The following is a 19639-nucleotide window of genomic DNA, read 5'->3' as shown; positions in this document are numbered from 1 at the left end:
GCACAGAGCCACCTGGTCGTGCCTCCACCTAGGGGCCAGACATGCCGGCCACTTCCAGGAGCAGCACGGAGCCAGGGCAGGCAGGGAATCTGCCTTAGCCCCACTACGGCGCTGATCAGGAGCTGCCTGAGGCAAGCCCAGCCAGAGCCCATATCCCGAACCCTCTGCCCTAGGTCGGAGCCCCCTACTGCACCCAAACTGCCTTCCAGACCCTGTACCCCAACCCTCTGCCCCAGTCATAACCCCCACCCTCACCCAAATCCCACATCCCCTCCTGCACCCCAATCCTCTACCCCAGTCCTGAGCCCCCTTCTGAAGCCTGCACCCCCTCCCACACCCAGAACCCCTGTCCCAGCCCTGAGGCTCCTCCTGTACCCCAAATCCCTCATCCACAGACCCACTCCAGAGCCCAGCTGGAGCCTGCACCCCAACCCCCTGCCCCAGCCCTGAGCCCGCTCCTGCACCCTGAACTCCTCATTTCTTGCCCTACCGTGGAGCCCGCAACCCCCTGCCCCAGTCCAGTGAAAGTGAGTTGGGTGGAGGAGAGCAAGCAATGGAGGGAGGGGGGCTGGAGTGAGTGGGGGTGGGGCCTCAGAGAAGGGGCAGGGCAAGTTTGTTCGGTTTTGTGCCATTAGAAAGTTGGCAACCCTACCTAGGTGGAAGAGTTGCAAGGGGACTGTCACAAGTTTTGTCTGTCTCGCTATTCCCCCAGCTAGTCCTTCATATCCTTTGTAACAGCAGTATTAAGAAACCCTTAATTTTCAATTAATTATGATCTTCTAGGATTGAAATGGTGGTTCTACTGGCATGTATTGAACCATGTCCTTTGAGAAAACTGCTGGTTTCAAATTAAACCTTCTGATGAGATTTCCAAAAACCACTAGTGTAAAACACAGATGTGAGACTTGTATTGGCATGAGAAGTAAAGAATAAACAAACAGGAACCTGTTGGCAATTTTTATTGACCAACTAAATTAAAATGAGCACATGGGGGAGGGGAACAGCTAAAATTAAGATTCAATCTATTATCAGAGAAAGGGGGAAAATACTTGTATCTATGATCTTAGTTTTTGTTTTGCTTCCATTGTGCTATGTATAAAGGTGACCATTAATACATTTTGTAAAATCTGAGAAACTTAAAAAAAAAATTTTCTTTAATATTCACAAATTATTTCTGTTTGTGCACTCTAGAACTATAGATTCTCTGAATTAGAAAATAGGAATGTAGTTGTTAATTTTGGTTCTATGTCTCTGGGAAATGCACTCAGCAATCCAGACAATATTTCTGCTTTCTTGTTCCTTCAGCTTGACATAAGCGTAGAACACTCCAAAATGGAACTGATTATTGAAGGCAAGCACATTCATTTTTACCTGAGGAAAAACATTAAATCAGAGCTATCTTTAAAATAATGCATTAAAGAAGAATAGGATTCTAGAGCACTTTACAAACATAACTATAACTAGGGATCTGCCCACTGAAAACATGATCAAAATGCAGTCATGTCTGGTTTAATTGTGGCAACTCTTTAACAGACCACAGAAACATCATCCAATAGTTTAGGGCAGGAAATGAATACCTTCTCCTATGGATATTGCAGAGGAAATTTCAGTAAATGGTTTATAATTGCTTGAGAGAGAATTTGACCAGACCATGATGCTTTACACCTGCATACGCACACTTTCAAAGGGTGCCCTGGCATTTGTTTTACTTAGAAAGTGAAGCCCTCTGTTTTGTCTCCTCAAAGTATGCCAACTATAGCAGTGCAATGTGTCCTAACACAATGTTGAGTTATTGGGTCAGTACAGACTGAGTATAAATAGCGCTATCTACTGAATGACCACCACCACTTCTTGTCACAGATGAGTAAAATTGTTTTGCTAATTATACATTTAGAGGTGGAATGTCTTACCTCATGTTCAAAAAATGCATCTTCCAGTGTCTTTTCTCCAGTACCACTTCCTACCCCTTCAAACATAGCCTTGTATTCCTAGAAGCACAAACCATCACCAATGGGAAATATGTTCATTCATCCTATTTATCAAAATCAAACAAACCTTCTCTGTATTAAGTAACCTTTCTGTAAATAGGAACCCATGCAGATTGTACTTGGTTGTCTGGAATGCATGGACCATACAAATATGCACTGGAAGAGAAAAATACTGACATTTGCCCATGTTTTTCCTCCCTCTTTCTCTCCAAACTTCACAATTTAAATGAGAGAACTGTAAGGGGTTTGCTATTGCATGAGTACAACTACCCCATTTACTTCAGGACTTCTTCAGTGACTTAAAAAACACATTTTCAGAAAGGCAGCCTCCATCTTATGAATGCAGGTCAAGCAGCTAGAAGGACAAAAATCGTGCTTGCATTCACAGTTCATTTAGCAGATGCAAAGTATGGGTGCAATCTGTGTGTATTAATTTGTGATGCAACTTGTGTTGCAAAAGGGAGGCTGAACCACAAAATTCACTATAAAGATCTGATAGAAAAGGGGAAAAATATTGTGTGTGTGAGAGGAAGGGGGATGCTGATCAAATGGCTCTCACGTGGGATGACAGTGGGGAGGAAAAAGGAGCAAATGCAAGCTCTGTGACATAGTTTTCCCTTCTAGATTCAGACCATGTGGAAACTCTCCTACTGCAGCTTCGTGGTGCTAGGGTTCAGCATGAGAATGGGAACAGCCATGCTCTTCTCTGTACATGTGTTCTCCACATTCTCACCTCTGGCATTGATGAGAAATCTGTACTCAAGAAGGCCTTGTCTTCACTACCACGCTAAATCAGCACTGCTGCATCAGTGCAGTGGCACCAATTTAGCACATCTGGATAAGATGCATTACATCGATGGGAGAGCGTCTCTTGCTGACACAGCACAGTGCAGACACTGGTCAAGACTGCTGCAAGTAGCATTCACTTAGTCTCTGTTGCTTCACCCTCCTCACAGACAACATTTGTGTTTACATGGGTGACATGCCTCCCCAGTGGCAGTGCAACTTGTGTACGAGCTACCAGTGGACAGGGAGGTCCTATGTGGGTTTGGACCACTTTTCTATAAATCCCTAGATTTGTAGGTTTGGAAGGCTGCAGCCTGCACTTACATGGCTGCCTAAATTCCTCTTCTGAGGTTACAACTGAGAAACAGTGGAGCCCATTAGGGGAGGGCTGCAGATGTGGAGGCAGCCCCACACCCCAAGGTTTTTGCACTTACTCAAAGTACCGTAGGCTGTGGAACTGGAGAGGGATAGTTCAATCACTTTTAAGCAGTGGTCCTGTGCTAAATCAGTATGGCTGCTGCTGGAGCAGCCTGGAGCATCACTCCAGCTGTGTGGTCACAACACCAGTGAAATGTGTCCCCACCACTGCTCTGTCTAAAACAGAGGGGTGACTAGGCTAAATGATGTTGCAGACAGCACATGGGGAGCTTGTTTCTGTATGGCAGAGTGCAGGAGAATCCACTGGGAAATCGACTGCTGATGGTACTGACTTATGCACTGTGCAGGTAAAAGAGAGGGAAAACTCTCTGGCTGAGGGAGACCCAGGGTCTCTATAGGATGGGGGTGGATAAGTGGGGACCAGAACTACTTCGGGATGAGGAGGGACCATAATCTCCCAAGAAATGTCAGACTTGACTTCACTGCCAGAAAATGAACCTGTGTTTCTTGGGACCTTTGTGGTATGGGAGCAGTTTTGCTTGTAGGAAGGTATGATTTGGCCCTACTTTCATGTCTCTGTGATGGGTACCTTGTACTATACTAATGTAATAACTTCAATGTTCACAATTTCTTGTACTGAAAGCCTTTGATGCAATGCTCTTTTGTTTTGGATCCTTTAAATTTGATTCTTATGTTGGATACTTGACTTTTTAAAAAATGTTTTAATCTTGTACTGCAGGGCTTTTCTTGGAACCCACATCCTGGAATATTGAAAGACATTTGAAACATCTTACATACTGCATAGTAATCTGCCACACACTTCACTTGCTCGTAGTCCTCTGCGTTGGCCAGCAGATGTAAGCCTTCTGGATAAAGTTTTCCACAAGTTGGATATAGTTTCTCTCTGTCATCTTTACTCAGCTCCGTGCCAAATGAATTAATAGTGATGATAAAAGCACGTCTGTCTGCTTCAAACTTAATTCATAAAACAAAACAGGCAACTGACTTAATTAGATGGCCTGGTTCTGAAAAACACCATAATAATGAGTGCTAGTGTTTAATGCCATGAGTAGTCCCATTAAAGTCTAACAGGACTACTCAAATTAGTAAGTGCTACACTTGGTAGAAAGTGTTTGCAAGGAGCAGACCCTGTGATTTTTTGATACTACATATTGGATGACTGCTCTATGTCATCTCAAAAGCTTGTCTCTTTTCACAACAGAAATTCATCCAATAAAAGATATTACCTGACCCCCCTTGTCTCTCTAAAGAGAAATTAAGAAAGTTAAGCTTTTATTCTATGACTCTGGCACTGATGTCTCATCCCCACCCCACCCCACCATTTCCCTACTTCTTGTTTCTCAAAGCACTTAGTTCTGCAGACTGCTGAGAAATCTCCTCCCTCCCCCCTTCTGAATTTAAATAACATTGCTCAAAACATTAAAAAGGAAACGATCAAAAGTAGACCACATTTATTTCAGTAACTTCAGATCTCTGGAGAGCTGCTATTGAGATTAAAGGTGAAATGGAAAAGTTTAAAAATAATTGCTACATGTGTGGATAACTTAAAACAACGGATAAGGACCTGGCAGAGGTGAATTGAGACATTTTGCCTGCCAAGTTCAGACCTTCAGGTTTCTGCGTTTTCTCTGCACTAAATGATTATTAACACCTAAAGCAGAGGGCTATATTTCTTCTGACAGCTTTATATGTCAGTTATGTCTACTGCTGCAGGAAAAACAGTAAAATTCATGCCAATGTATAGGCCTTGTTTTGTTCCTCTGCACAGGAGAAAATTTCACTTACCACCCTGAGGGATTTAATTCATATTTTAAAGGTAAGTGAAAGTATAAATTATCTTTAAGTTTACCAATTCTTTTACTGACTTGTGACCAAAATAGCTTTTTTTCTTTTTTCTGTTTTTAAAGCAAAGTACCTTTTCTAAAAAAAGTTGTGGATCAGCTAATTACTGGGACTTGTTTCAGAATTATCCAGATCAAAATACAGCATGAGCAAAATTTAGGCAGAGTGTGAAGTGCTTCTGAGTATGTGAACTTTCAAAATGCTTTGGTGAGCAGAGAATTACAGTTTTCTATTGAGCAATATAATTTGTTTACATTTTAGCAGTTGCAACACTGTTTTGCAAATTTAAGAACAGATTCACATTCCTAGTTCCTGAGTGTATGGACTAGAACAAGTTGTAACAGTCACCTGATTGCACTCTGGCACTGGCTTCAGCATAGGGAAAGAGAATAAACAATGGGGAAGTGATTAGAATATAAGTGTGCATGAAAAGATTTCTGGTTAATAAGTAATAGAGACAAATCCTACTTGCCTTACTAATATGAGTAGGCACATCAATTCCAGTGGGTCTACTTTCATAAATAGAGAGAGCAGAAGGATTTGATCTATAATGTCTATATAGGGTGACTTTTAGCTGTTATATCTGTAGTAGTTTGAGGACAACGCACATTTTAATTATATTTGAATATAGTAACTTTTTTAGTTTTGGGAATGATCATGCAACCCTTTCTTATGGGAATAGTCCCATTGACTGCAGGATGGCTGCATGCTTGGGTAAGGTTTGCAAGATGAGACCTGAGCATATATATGAAAGTACGACATAAATGGCAACAACTTCTTTGTCCATATAATTAAACTTCTTTATTAGCTGTCTTTGTAAACAGCTGTCTTTCAACACGTCCTTAGATCAGTTTGGTATTATGGGGTGGGGCGGGAAGGAAATGCTTCTATAAAGAACTCTACACTGATGTACTCAAAAATGCTTAGCATTGACATACTCTTGTCCCCATTGAAGTTACTGCTAAAACTCCCATTTACTTCAACTAGAGTTGGTTCGGAATTTTGTATCTGAATTATTTTCTCATGGAAAATGCTATTTCTGCAAAATGGAAACTTTCCATAGGAAAATCTCAATTTGTGCAGAAAATGGAAATAAAATATTTTATTTTAGATCAGACTAACCCAAATAGGAATATCCTGGTTTTTGTTTTGTTGTTTCATTCTGAATCAGTTAAAAAAAAATATTAAATTGTATTTCCATATTCACGCATAGGTCTCCATTCTCTCCTATACTCTGAGCTCTCTGGAGGACTACATCTCCCATAATGCAAAAAAGATTTCACTCTAACCAAGCTCTGTATGGCACATCATGGGAGATGTAGGCCAGTTTCCCTGTCTGGCCTACCATACATGAAAATGGGGGCATCAACCTTCTGAGCTGCCTTATTGGAGTTGTAATGTAGTATAATGGGAAATGCAGTTGAAAATGATTTTAAACAAACCACTTTGCTTCATTTCAACAAATGAAAATGAAACATTTCAGTTTTGTAAATGTCAGAGTATTTTATTTGAAAACTGTCAAAACAAAACATTTCAACATTTCTGTCATAGGTTTTACCCCCACTCTGAACTTTAGGATACAGATGTGGGGACCTGCATGAGAACCCTTAAGATGACTTACCAGCTTAGATCTGGTTTCTGTCACCACCCAAATCGTTTAAAACAGCTGTTCATGAGTTATTTGGGAAACTTTGTCTTCCCCCAAAAAATCTTTCCCTCTCGAGTACTGTAACCCTTCCCTGGGTAACCTTGAGAGACTTCTCCACTAGTTTCCTGGTGAACACTGATCCAAACCCCTTGGATCTTAAAACAAGGAAAAAATCAATCAAGTTTTTAAAAAGAAGACTTTTAATTAAGGAAAAGGTGTAAAAGAAATACCTCTGAGAGATTAGCATACAAGCTATTCTCACAGACAACAGATTCAAAACACGGAGGATGTTCCCCTGGGCAAAACCTTAGTTACACAAAAGAAAATCCAGTTTGATTATCCCTCTAATACAAAAAGATAAAGTCACAAAAGGAAATAAACATAAGCTAATTCATTCCTTTTCTAATACTCACTACCCTGGTTGGTTGATTCCTGGATCTTTTTACTCCAGCACAGAACTTAATGAACTGAACAAAGGAAAACTTCTCTCCTTCCTCTAGAAAAATTTTGTCCATTTATTGGTTCCTCTGTTCAGGAGTCAGCTAGGCTAGGTGAACTTCTTAACCCTTTACTGTTTGTTTATGACAATTTCTGAATCAGTTATTTTGGAATTTCTGTTCGACAGAAACATTCAAAGTTCTACTTTGTGTACCAATCTGGGGTGAAAACAAATGTGTTGAAATGTCTGGATTTCCTGCAGAATGGAAATTTCAAAAGTCACTCAGCTCTGACTTGAAGCATTAAGTTCAAGGGGAACAGAATTAGACCAACAATAAGCACTTTTGAAAATCAAACTCCTGCGACACTGTATTTCTTCCAGTTAATACCCTTTAAAAATCAGTGATTTGAGACCTTCAATATCAAGAACCTAATTTCAGGGGAATAGGTGTTAGAAAAATCTAAATCTGCTTTCTTCCTTCCTTATACCAAGTGTATTAGCAAATGTAAGCGATCTCTGATGCTATTGCACACGTTGGTAACTCTCCTACTGTGGCAATTATAGAAAATTACTAACTGAGGCTGACTCCTCTCTTGAAATAGAATGGCTACTTCTATAAGTAATGGTTGAATTTGGACCTGAAACAAATGTTTTCATCAGATCCTAGTAAACCAATTGTCACTCGGAAAAAAGTTGAATGTCAGTTTCACAAATTGGGGAAAGAAGAAAGGAGCAGGAAAAGCATTAAATAATTGAGCTAGAAAATCCTCATGGAATACTTAGATGCGTAAGGTCTGTGCTTGTCTTACCTCAAGAACAGGGCACATTATTTCTGCTGTGGTGCCTCCTTGTTTTTCACAGAACTTATAAAAAGCCTCGAGATAAGACTAAATAAGGGGGGAGAAAAAGATACATTTTATATAGAACTTCATTAAGGCCCCAGTGCAGCAAAGCACATAAGCATGTGGGTACCCCAGCTGAAATTGATGGGACTACTTACATACTTAAAATCAGGACATCTAGTCACCCTAATTAAGACACTAACTTATACCCACGGCATGTTCATTTTCATTAGTGAGATTTTAAAAAATAGAACATGATGATAGTTCTCAAATTCTAGATGTTCTATCATTTTCTTGTGATTTTTTTTTACTTTTATAGGAAGTTCGTAGTATAGTATTCTAAGAAGCACTTACCTTGTACAGTTTGTTTCGCATTATTTCAATGTTCATTTCATCCAAGTCATTTTCAGACAAGCAGTCTTGAAAGAAAGGAGCTGAAAGCAGAGTATGTTAACTTACAGAATAAATTCAGATGGAGATATGTGAGCATCCCTGACCAGTAGCAACCTACCAATTTTGTGGTAGTGATCAAGGAGTTGTGGTTTCAAGAAAGGGTAAATTGAGAAGTGGGAGGAGAAACAGGAAGGTAAATATGTGAAATCCTCTTAATTTTTCTCTTTATACTAGGATTCTGCTGCAAGGGGAATAAATCTAGCTGTCAGTGCTCAAATCTCCAGAGAGCATCAGATGGGAATGGCTAACAGAGTAATTATTTTAAGGCCCTAACCTACTCCCTAGCATTTAGCACAAGTAGTTGGGCTGGGCTTTGGGGAGATTTCCAGAGGAGAGTGAAGAGAAGAATCTTCCTTTCCAGATCATGGAGCTGCTCTACAGAGGGTACTCAAGCCCAATTGGTAGTGTAGCCTCCCTTCCCTAGCCATACTCCTGTGTGTTTTGTATATGGGGAAGGACCAGAAGCTCCAGATAACAAAGGATCCTCCAGCCCCAATCTTCCCCAGTCCATCCCTGCTCTAGCTCCTTTACACAGGGAATGCCTACAGAGTTGGGCTCAACACAGTGCATAGAGTGCATACAAGATCCTATCCCACTTTGTGCAGTTGAATAACTTAAAATTACAATAAGTGTAACTAACAAAGCTTTGCCAATTGTTCACCATATTCCTTTGCTTGTATATTTTATCCACAACCTCATCCCTTGGTCTGTTTTATCTTTTGATTGTAAACCATTCAAGGCAGGGATTGGCTCTTTCTGTGTTTGTACTGTGCCCAGCACAATGGGTGCCCACAACCGACTGAGGCTTTCGGGCACTGCCATAAAATAAATATTCAATAATAACAACTGGTGCCATTACCAGGGACCTTGGTGCCTAAAGAGGCATGGGCAGGATTTTGTCCTAAATGATTCACTTATGGAAACAGCTGTTGGCATATGTTTACAGTAAACCTTGAAATAACAATTCAACCATTATCAGAGTCAATTGATATTTCTGAAAGTAAGCTATAAAAGTCTGACCTAGTGTAGCATGTTTTCTGTATGTGACTGCTATCCAGGTTAAATAACTGTCTTATTTTAAAGTTGTTTTGTGAAATGCACAAAATAACACTTCAAAACTGCATCTTGTCCTGCAGTGCAGTTGCCAATTACTCATAGGTTAAATTATCAAATCATATAATCTCTGGTGAAACATCTGCTGGTGTGATCTGAAATGAAATTATCAGGAATATGTGAAGAGGAGCATCTGTAGACAAATCTTTAAATTTTCATACCTAATGGTGTGTCAACCAAAATTGCATTGAATAGCTCTGCAGGGTTTGGGGCAATGCTGACTGCTTCCATTTGCTCAAAACTGCCCAAAGGGTGGCACTTAGGAACAAGTTCAGCTATGGGTCGCTGATGCAGTGTACCAGTTATCAACAGAATCACGTTGTCAATCATATAGCTGTACCTGAGTTTAAAAAAAAAGTTACAAAACAACTTGATTTATTTCTTAAATATAAAAGAAACCGTACAGACCTAAACCACCAAAATACTTCTCTGTTTTCATCTATTCAGATATCAACATCTCACAGACAGAAAAATGACTGCTATATAACATTAATTTTGAATGCTGGTGTTGCTTTGACATATAAGTGCTTTTGAACTTGTTCTGAAGAAGGGACTAAGCATGAATGTAAGGTAAGTCTTATGCAGCATTAGGATGTGATTTTGATTTAAGATCTAATACATTGCATCAAAAGTACATCTAATGAACTAGAAGTTGTTGCTGTTTGGGGATACTGCTGTTTCCCAGGAGGAACATTAGGATAACTGCAAATATCTAATGTGCCTGTATTCAAAGTTCCTCTGGAACCACCTCTGGTGGTGGTGTTCTTTTAAGTGAGCTATCATGACTTGTGGACACTATAACTACAGAGCTTGGGTGGATGACCCTGGCCTCCTGCAGATCCCCCAGGATCCTTGAGACCAGCCCCCTGGCTATAAGGATCCTCTAAGTACTATCCCTACTGCAAAACACCACAGTGTATGGTGAGAGGGGAGGGAAATGTGTGCATGCAAAACTGAAATGAAGACAGCAATAATTTTTGAATGAAATTCTGTGAAACAAGAATTGTGAATTTTGCACAGTTCTAAGTGCATAACTGTCCTAGTGAGGTCTTGCAGAATCACCATGTTTGTTAGTCCATGCACAAAATTAACTCAGCCACCTTTATGATAATGAGGAAAAAATTAATGATACTTTACTTTTGTGTCAGGAAAAAATATGACTACCCCAAACTAAGCTGGGAAGTAAAGTCTGGCAAGTTTATCACAGCCACCAAGTATTAAAAGGTAAGATAAGAATGTGTACTGAAGTGCTTACTACAGAGAAGAGGAGATTTTGCTAAAGCGTCCAAACCAACATAAATCAGGTCTGTGTTCTGTCAGTAATATGTTGTTAAAGTCAAGAACAGATCGGACAGCACTTAGATCTTTCAAAAATAAAGCTACTAGGATCTAAACATCTCACTAAAGACCACAGAAATTCATATTTAGATTGCCACCTTGAAACAGAATGCAGAGTTTGCTATCTGTATGGAAATAAAGAGTATGTACTCTGCATTAGAACTCCATCCTCTATATCATCAGTTTCTTCATCTTGCCAAAAAATCCAAACCATAATTTAAAAACAATTATATTTTGAAAAATTTAAATCTCTCCTCCCCATCTCACCTCCTCCACCCCAAACAAGTAATACACCTTTGAAACTGTTAGTCCATGATGTAACAAATAAGAATAGATTTTTATTTAGGTTTCTAAACACTGAGTTATACTTCTTTAAAATGGTACAGTATTAAATAAATTTCACTCATTGGCCAGCTGTGTGTAAATTGCATTAACAAGAAATTTACCCTGACTTTCTTTGAATAACTGTGGCAATTGAAATGAACAGGTAACTTAACTTACGTGATAAAGTTCAGAAACGTGGCAAGTGGCTCAAAAGCGTGGTTTCTAAAGTATTGAAATTCTGTGAGTAATTTGGCTTTCAGTTTGTCATCAATGGTGGAAACAGTGAGAGGGCCAGTTTCATTGGCCAAGAAGTTGCCATAGTCTGTGGTCTGTAGATGTAACTTCAAGTCTACAAATAGATTCAGAAGAAATTATGAGGATAAATTGTCACAACACTAGAAATGGAACCAACTGGAATAACTTTACATGTTTCAGTGCTTTAACCCTCTGTTTCCATATTAAGACTTTATTATCTTCCAGTGAAGTCCAAGGGAATTTTGTCATTATCTTCATTTAGAGCAAGTGCAGGGCTAGCACAAACTTGCACCTCCCTTTCCTAACCAGGCTTTTTTACATACCATAGGAGATGACAAATCATATGTCACTCCTCAGAGGTTGTATTAGGGCAGGGCTGCCATAATCTCCATAGAGTCCCACCAGTGATGCTGCAGTGGTGATGGGCTGAAACAGCACATTTTCCCACCTGCTCTACCTCACTCCTTCTCCAGTCAACTTTATTCACTATTTTGGCTGTGCTGTCTTCCCGAGCGTGCTGTTGCATCACTGAAACCTGCCTCCAGTTGACTTTCTGTCTGCAGAGCTCCTGGTTTATGTGGGTAGAAGCTGAGATAAACTAGGAGTGAATCTGGCCCTATTACTTTTTTGGAGAATTCTTCCTTTGTTCAGATGAATTATTTACATCTCAAGGAGGACTATGTTCTTCCATATGTGAAGATATATCAAAACTCAGATGTATACTTGTAATGGTACTGCTTAGCCCAGAAACAGGCTCCAGCCAAGTTCTGTACAGCGCAGCTCAAGAGAAGTCACTCTTATTCTCTTCTGACATTTGGACCCTGATCTTTGGACTTTTCTAACTTCTGCAGCTCAAAAAAGCTATTCTGAAAGCTGGGTCATGGACATAGGAAAATCCTGTCCATGCTTCCTGCACTGGGAGGGTCTGCAGAAGTCTCTACAGCAACCCTGTGCCATCAAAGGATTCCCAATGTGAGTTCCTTTAACTATTGTCCCCTGGCTTTATGACCATTTTCCACTACCGGTGGCAGAACAAGTGATTTGGATATATTTTTAGTATTCAGACCTGTTCAGCATCCATTCCCTTAAAAAAGCCACTGGCATATTCTAAAATAATAGCTTCATATGCTTTAAGTGATAGAGTTTGTGATAATGTGTTTTTTGTGATTTCACAATTATTACATTTACAAATGAATTCTGAAGTGGTGGTTAGCAAAAAGTAGTAGACTTGCTATAGTACCTGATAACATAGCCTTTCTGAATACTGTACACATTTTCTGTTGAGCTCAATAAGAGTGCCATACACAGAGTAACCACCAGACTGGGCTCATTATAGTGATCACATTCAACACACTCCTTTTGTCAAACTAACTCAGTCCAGTCAGTACCTGTGCATCTGCCAGTGTTTCTCTAGGTCTTCCTGCACCAGTCTGAATGCTGCCAGTATAAACTAATTCCTTATGAAGGAAATCATGTTAAACAAGTCTTTACAGAGTTAAACACAAGATTCTGTTGACAAAATATTTGTAAAGGTTATGTCCTTTCAAGCACATAGACAATGAAGTGAGATAACTGGAAGTATTCAGAGTGCTGCAGTACAGGTTTCTTTTCTAACTGAAAAAATACTCAGCTTAGTTTCTAGATTAATCTCTAGATCGAGGAAAAATATAAGCATGATAAAACAATCCAACATAAGTATAATTATGCTTAAAATCAAGTCTAAATATATTTAAAAGCTTTTTGTATTCACCCATGTTTTGTATCACATACCTACATTTCCTATGAAGATGAAAAGTGATAATTTATCGTTTTTTTAAATGTATCAAACAAATATGTAGGGGCTAGAGTACATTACTGTGTCAGAGTGGAATAGGAATCAAGCTTCCAGTGATCTATTTCCAACTTTGCCACTGACTCATTTGCCTTGATTTACTCCTCACAAATGCATTTCTAGCACCTTGGGATACAGCCACTCTTAACAGACCTTCCTCTCTGGGTGAGGTGGCTAGTCAACCCCTACTACATAACCCAGACACGACTCTCATGTATCAAGCTCTGCAAAGAGCTATTAACATACTTCACTGATAAGATTATTGGAATATGTATTGTATGCAGTGTTGTTGTAGCCATGTTAGCCTTAGGATACTAAAGAGACAAGGTGTGGGAGGTAATATCTTTTATTGGTCCAACTTCTGCTGGTGATTTAAAAGAGAACTGGATACATTCATGGAGGTTAAGTCCATTAATGGCTATTAGGCAGGATGGGTAAGGAATGGTGTCCCTAGCCTCTGTTTGTCAGCTCCAACAACATGTGACATTGGCCAACATTTTTGTTGCCTCACAATCAATGTTCAGACCGGGGAGAGCAAGGAGACTGCTGTCCCAGCATCAAAAGACTCTCTCCTCATGGCCATGGACACAGGGTAAGATCTCAGTGCCCATACTGCTGGACATTACATACAGGGACCTATATCCCTTCAGGTTTGACACAGTGGACCCAAAGTATTACTAATACACCCACATGATATAACGAGTATATGGCCCTACGGAGACTCCAATCATTCCTCTCCAGCAGAACTCAGAGAGTGGTGACGAGTAACTGCTCCTTCACTCTAAAACCCTTCATCTGCAGGGTCCCATAGGAACCCACACCATTTATTCCTTTCAATATCTACACGAAACCACTGGGGGAGAGAGAGGAAGATGCCATGTCCTTACGTTTCCGCTATAAGTGATGCTCACAATTCAAACCTGTTTTTATTCTCATACTTCTTGCAACTTCCCACCTCCCCCAAAAAACCTGTGCCTCAAGCAAAGTTCTGACCCTGTAAAGAAAGAATTGTCAGACTCCATGAAGTCTAGCAGGGACTTTGCTATCGCTATTCATTTTTATGCTGAAGGTGCTCATATGGTATGGTGCTGATTGACAGCATAAAACTCTAAGATTGGTAGGGAGGCAAAAAGAAATAGCATGTCCTTCCTATGGAGGTCTACCTTAAGCTGCTGCTGGGACTCCACTGAAGTGGATTCCCTGGAAACTGCCCCGAAAAAGCACTGAATCAGCACATCTGTCTATCTTTCATAGTTTATATTGTCCCCATTACTGTAGCATCTGAGTACCTCACACTCTTGAATATGTTTGTTGTTCCAACTCCCCTGTGAGATCAGAAAGTGCTATTATGCTCATTTTACAGATGAGGAACTGAGGTACATACTGAGTAATATGCTCAAGATCTCACAGGAAGTCTGTGGTGGAGCAAGGAATCGAACCAGGTCTCCTAAATCCTAGGCTAGCAATCTAACCACTGAAACACCCTTCACTCTCTACCGTATCTCCCAGTGACTTGTCTCTGCATCATGCCTTATGGACATCATCTAGCTCTGGTTGGACTTTCTGCTGCTAGAGTCACAACCTATATTTGGACAGGATAAATTACTTAGAGGGCCTACTCTCATTGATATTAATGGGAGCAGAATTGGGCCCCTAATCCTTCTGTGACTTAGCTACCTATCTATGAAATAAGAAACTATTGCTATCCTCTTTGCACATAGTTGTTTTGAGGGTAAAATATTGAGGGTGAGACCATCACCAATGTGCCAGCTCCTATACTTTGGGTAAAAGGACCTGAATGGCATAAGGGGACCCTAAAAGCCCCAGTTGAGGCTGGAAAAGGTTTCCCTCAGCACAGGTACTGTGAAGACAATGATAAGGCTTCCAATGACCCAATCACAAGCCCTGATGTAGGGACTGTGTTGTGGGCAGGGAAGCAGTACACTGATGCAGAGATTCCTGGCTGTGTGGCAGCCCCATAGACATTGCAGTAACTCAGACAGAGGGCCTCTCCTGCCCTTGGAGTAGCCCATGATCCCCTCATTAGCCCCTTCTCCCTCTGGGCTGAGTATTCACTGCCACACTTGACTCATCCTAAGGTTTTCAAGGAAGTGCAAAGTTCTAACCTACAGTCTTGTAGTTATTATTATTAGGACATAGTGCATGTAAATCTGGGGTGGGTAAAATATGGCCCGTGGGCCAGATCCAGCCCATCTAACATTTCTATCTGGCCTGCCAGGTTCTTTGGCTGCCCCCTTGCGATCTCTGGGCTGCTAAAAGTGCCGTGGTGTAGGGGGGCGCTCAGGCAGCTGGTGGGGTGGGAGAGGCAGCTCCATGCACTGCTTCTGCCCCCATCACTGTCCTCACAGCTCCCATTGGCTAGAAACTGGCGAATGGGAGCTGCGGGGGCAGTGTTTACAGGTGCAGGCAGCACATGGAGACCCACAGCTCCCCTCCCCGCAAGGGGCGCACAAAGACATGCCAGCAGCAGCCGGCTGTAGCCGCTTCCAGGATGGGCCATGGCAGGCAGGCAAGTTGTCTGTCTGAGCCCTGCTGCACCACTGGCCAGGAGCCGCCTGTGGTAAGTGTCTCCCGGCCAGAAACTGTACCTCGTACTCCCTCCTGCACCCCAATCCTCTGCCCCAGCCCAGATCCGCCTCCTGTACCCAAACTCCATCCCAGAGCCCACATCCCTTACCTGCTCCTGCACCCCAACACTCTGTACCAGCCTGGAGCTCCCTCCTGCATCCAAACTCTCTCCCAGACTCTGCACCTCCTCCATTAATACAGTAGAAATGTGCAGCCTGTGAAGACTTACCAAAATTTGTGGAGTGGCCCTCCTGCAAAAATTATTGCCCACCCCTAATGTAAATAGTAATATCTGTAATTCTGACATTCTGGTTTTGATTGTCACTGTTAAATTTGGGGTATATGAGGGATTCTACTATTTTTTTTAATTGCCAAAAGCTACAAAGGAAGAAAACACTGAACACTTAATTGGGGAGAATACAATTATACAAAAGCCCATGACAGAAGGGGCATTGCTACAGGCTGCTGCTCTAATGTGTGTGGATTCTAAAGTAAAGTTAAGATTAGGAAGTGAGATTTTTTTTTTAAAAAATCTCATTAGAATTAATTTATACTGCAAAGCTCATTTAGAGAAGGATCTTGGCTTTTTATACTTATCCATCTGTAAAACATCATGAACACATACAGCAATTTTGTTTTCTCTTTAACAATATCTTAATTTTTAAATGAACTAGAATTTCTATAGTATTGTTTCTGTTTTTCCAGAATCCCATTAAGTATTTTCTTGAACGATCACTTTTTAAAAAGATTGGGTATTTTTTTAAATGTTTGAAAAATAAGATTTTTCTCAAAGGGAGGAATTTCTTCACTCTGAGAAAACAGCTATGGAGCTAATTTATACTCTGAGGAAACTCAGAGAACATCACCTGTTTGTCTCCTGGAGAGCACAGAAGATAAATGAAGAAAGAGCTCTGGGTTTAGTAACTCAGTCAGTTTTGTCAGTTATTTCTTTCAGCATTTTGAAGTAGAGCTTGTACATTCATTGAGCAGGAGATATTTGTCTCATGGAAATTACCTGCTGTAGCAGGAATATATCTGTAGAATTGGTAAGTTCCTTAGGCCATATTTACTCGTACAAAGAGGTTACAGGAACTGGTCACATTTCCAAGCTATTATAAGATCCACTAGCCCAGCCTTGTGTAAGGAGGGGAGGGATGAGTGTTGTTGTGGGCAAGTTTCAGCTTCCTCTCTTCTACAGTGATGGTAACAGAATCGGTAGGAGAAGCAAAGCTGCTAATTTTCCAGACACAATGAACTTGCATTTGTAGTCATTATGCTGATAGTTTGACCTAATAGAATTCTTAAATGTAAAAGATTTTGGTTAAATAATTGCAATTATTACTCTCAGATATAGAAGAAAGCCTGTGTTCATTTATTTGCAAAAGAAGTTTCCTGCTTGTAAGTTGTTTTTTTCAGAAATGCCTAGAGAGAGATCATCTCCTTATCTATTCTCACAAATCTGCATGATCTAGTCTGTGGCCAGTCTGACCCACAGAAAAGCTGCTTTGGAAACAACTGCATGTTCCTTTCTCCTCTGCAACAAAGTCACCTTCACAGAAGCCTTTCTTCGTTTAAGAGTAATGCAATTTTATCTCCCTAAAACCCAGTTTTTCTCCTTTAAAGTGGATAGTCTCTTAATGATCTAAAAACCATGCAGTAGCACAGTCCTAAACCCTATGGAAAAATCCTATGGATTTAGTACCAAATTATAAGCGTTTTCCAGGTTTTGTAAACCATCCTATATAGTTATATAATTCTGTATAGTATGGTGAAAATTTTATAAGTAGGGTATCAATTTCTTTGAAAATCTCATCCTATAGATTTATTGAGTACATTCTATAGAACCATATTGACTTCACTCCTATTAAATTCTCTGACCTGTCTCTTTTTTAACTTTCATCAGTGATCTAGCCAACAGTATTTGTCTCTCGATAAGGAAAACAGACTCACCTTCCAGTGTTTCACATTGCACTAGGTTGATGTAGTCTGCATTCGTCAAGATCCCAGCTTTAAAACCTCGGACCAGCCCCTCCAGGTAGCCATGGTCCACATTGAAGTAAAACTCCGAGTACCCCGTCATGGAGATAAAGGGCTTAATCTCTGTGCTGTTTTGTGGATGTGAAAGCCTTGAGTACTAAGTCTTGTGCTTCTCTTTTGAAGGTGATGACCAATAGTCACTAATTTGCAGTCAGCTCGTGGTTGGGTTTTACTGACTTGTTTCTTCCTGTTTATTGTTCCCAGTGTAGTTGGCTGCACTTTGCGTGATGCTTACAAAACACCAGCTAATCAGCTAGACAACAAATCTAACTCCTTCCTGTCAGAATCAGAACTAGGATCTACCAAGGGCTAAGGAGAGACAGAAGAGGGGGCAAAGGATTTAACCACTTTTTACATAAAGTGATTTGGAGCTGGACTTAGAATGTACAATCAAACTTGAATTGGATTTTCATGCTTCTTGAATATATTAGGGCCAGATTTTTTTAGGTAATCTCTGATCACATATTGAACGATTGCACTAAATTGCCTGAATGCAGATGCTGCCATTCAAGAAACTCATATAATTTGTAAATGTCTGTCTTTACAAAAGAAAGAATTGTCTTTTGCACTGCAGTGTAGAGAGCAATGTGTAAAAAATGCAAGATTACTATCCTGATTTCCTACCTCATCCTGAGGTGTGATGGGGTATACAAAGCCTGCACTGATGAGGAAAGGGTTAATGACCTCCTTTGGGCTTGATCAGCCCTGGCCTGCTACACCTGCCATAGGTGTCAGGCTTGGACAGAGTAGTTAAAAGGGAAGAATACAACTCAGCTGGGGGCTGACTGGGAAAATCAGATCTCCAGTTCTCACTCTGAGGCCACGTCTACACTACAGCATAAAATTGAAATTATTAAAACCGGTTTTATAAAACTGGTTTTATAAAATCGATTTTACGCGTCCACACTAGGGCACATTAAGTTGGTGGTGTGCGTCCATGGTCCTAGGCTACCATCGATTTCCGGAGCGGTGCACTCTGGGTAGCTCAGTAAAAGAATGGGACCAATAACTTTGATTTCCGTCCACACTAACCCTAATTCGATATAGTAATATCGATTTTAGGGTTACTCCTCTCGTTGGGGAGGAGTACAGAAATAGATTTTAAGAGCCCTTAAAATCTATTTAAAGTGCCTTGTAGTGTGGACGGGTACAGCGTTAAATCGATTTAACGCTGTTTAAATCGATTTAACGCTGTAGTGTGGACCAGGCCTGAGAGAGAGAGAGAAGAATGGCTGGGTTCAGGAAATGTGTGAGAGACTGCTGCCTTCCAGAGGCTCCCTAAAGGAAGTAAGGCCTAGCATGAGATTATTGTCTTTTACCTGAGCCTGGCTTGTTCATGTGTGGTGAGACTGTGACAGTCAGATAAACTCTGTCTGCCCAATGCCTTGGTAAGTGATTTGTCCAGATACCAGGAGTGACCTACCTCACGATACTTCTTGATTTTTAACCCCATCAGTCCTTCCCTCTGGCTGATTCTGTCACAGTCCAGGAGAACAGAATACAAAAATTGAGACAAATACTGAATACTTCTGGTGTATACTAAGAGATGGAGTCAGCACCTCATCCCTCTTTGTGCCAGGCCTAATCCAGAACACATTGACTTCAGTGAGAATATTTCCATTGATTTCAATGGGCATTGGATCAGGCCCAAACATTCCAACCAAGAATGGATCCTCAATGAAGTGCCTGACCTTCATAGGCCTTGGATTGGCATCTAGAGGTCACCTCCAAGCTATGACTTCCCCAAGTTGTGTA

The 19639-nt window shown here is 40.7% G+C and overlaps 1 protein-coding gene and 1 long non-coding RNA gene across 2 annotated transcripts; one reads left to right on the top strand and one right to left on the bottom strand.

Moving 5' to 3' along the window:
• Positions 1 to 950: 950 nt before the first annotated feature.
• ATP6V0D2 (ATPase H+ transporting V0 subunit d2) lies at positions 951 to 18044 on the bottom strand. Its single transcript, XM_030553399.1, has 8 exons — positions 17798 to 18044; positions 11350 to 11521; positions 9672 to 9850; positions 8299 to 8378; positions 7912 to 7989; positions 3951 to 4127; positions 1911 to 1988; positions 951 to 1371 (listed from the first exon to the last, which is right to left on the bottom strand). Exons 1-8 carry the CDS (start codon positions 17925 to 17927, stop codon positions 1210 to 1212), a joined length of 1056 nt encoding a protein of 351 aa, XP_030409259.1. The 5' UTR covers positions 17928 to 18044; the 3' UTR covers positions 951 to 1209.
• On the top strand, positions 4661 to 10734 carry LOC115646935. The gene is made up of 3 exons (XR_003999174.1): positions 4661 to 4989; positions 9958 to 10080; positions 10659 to 10734. It is a non-coding gene; the product is annotated as an uncharacterized LOC115646935 (long non-coding RNA).
• Positions 18045 to 19639: the final 1595 nt, after the last annotated feature.

This window comes from Gopherus evgoodei, chromosome 2 (genome assembly GCF_007399415.2).
Source record: "Gopherus evgoodei ecotype Sinaloan lineage chromosome 2, rGopEvg1_v1.p, whole genome shotgun sequence".
NCBI lineage: Eukaryota > Metazoa > Chordata > Testudines > Testudinidae > Gopherus > Gopherus evgoodei.
This window is presented reverse-complemented; position numbering and strand designations above follow the sequence as displayed.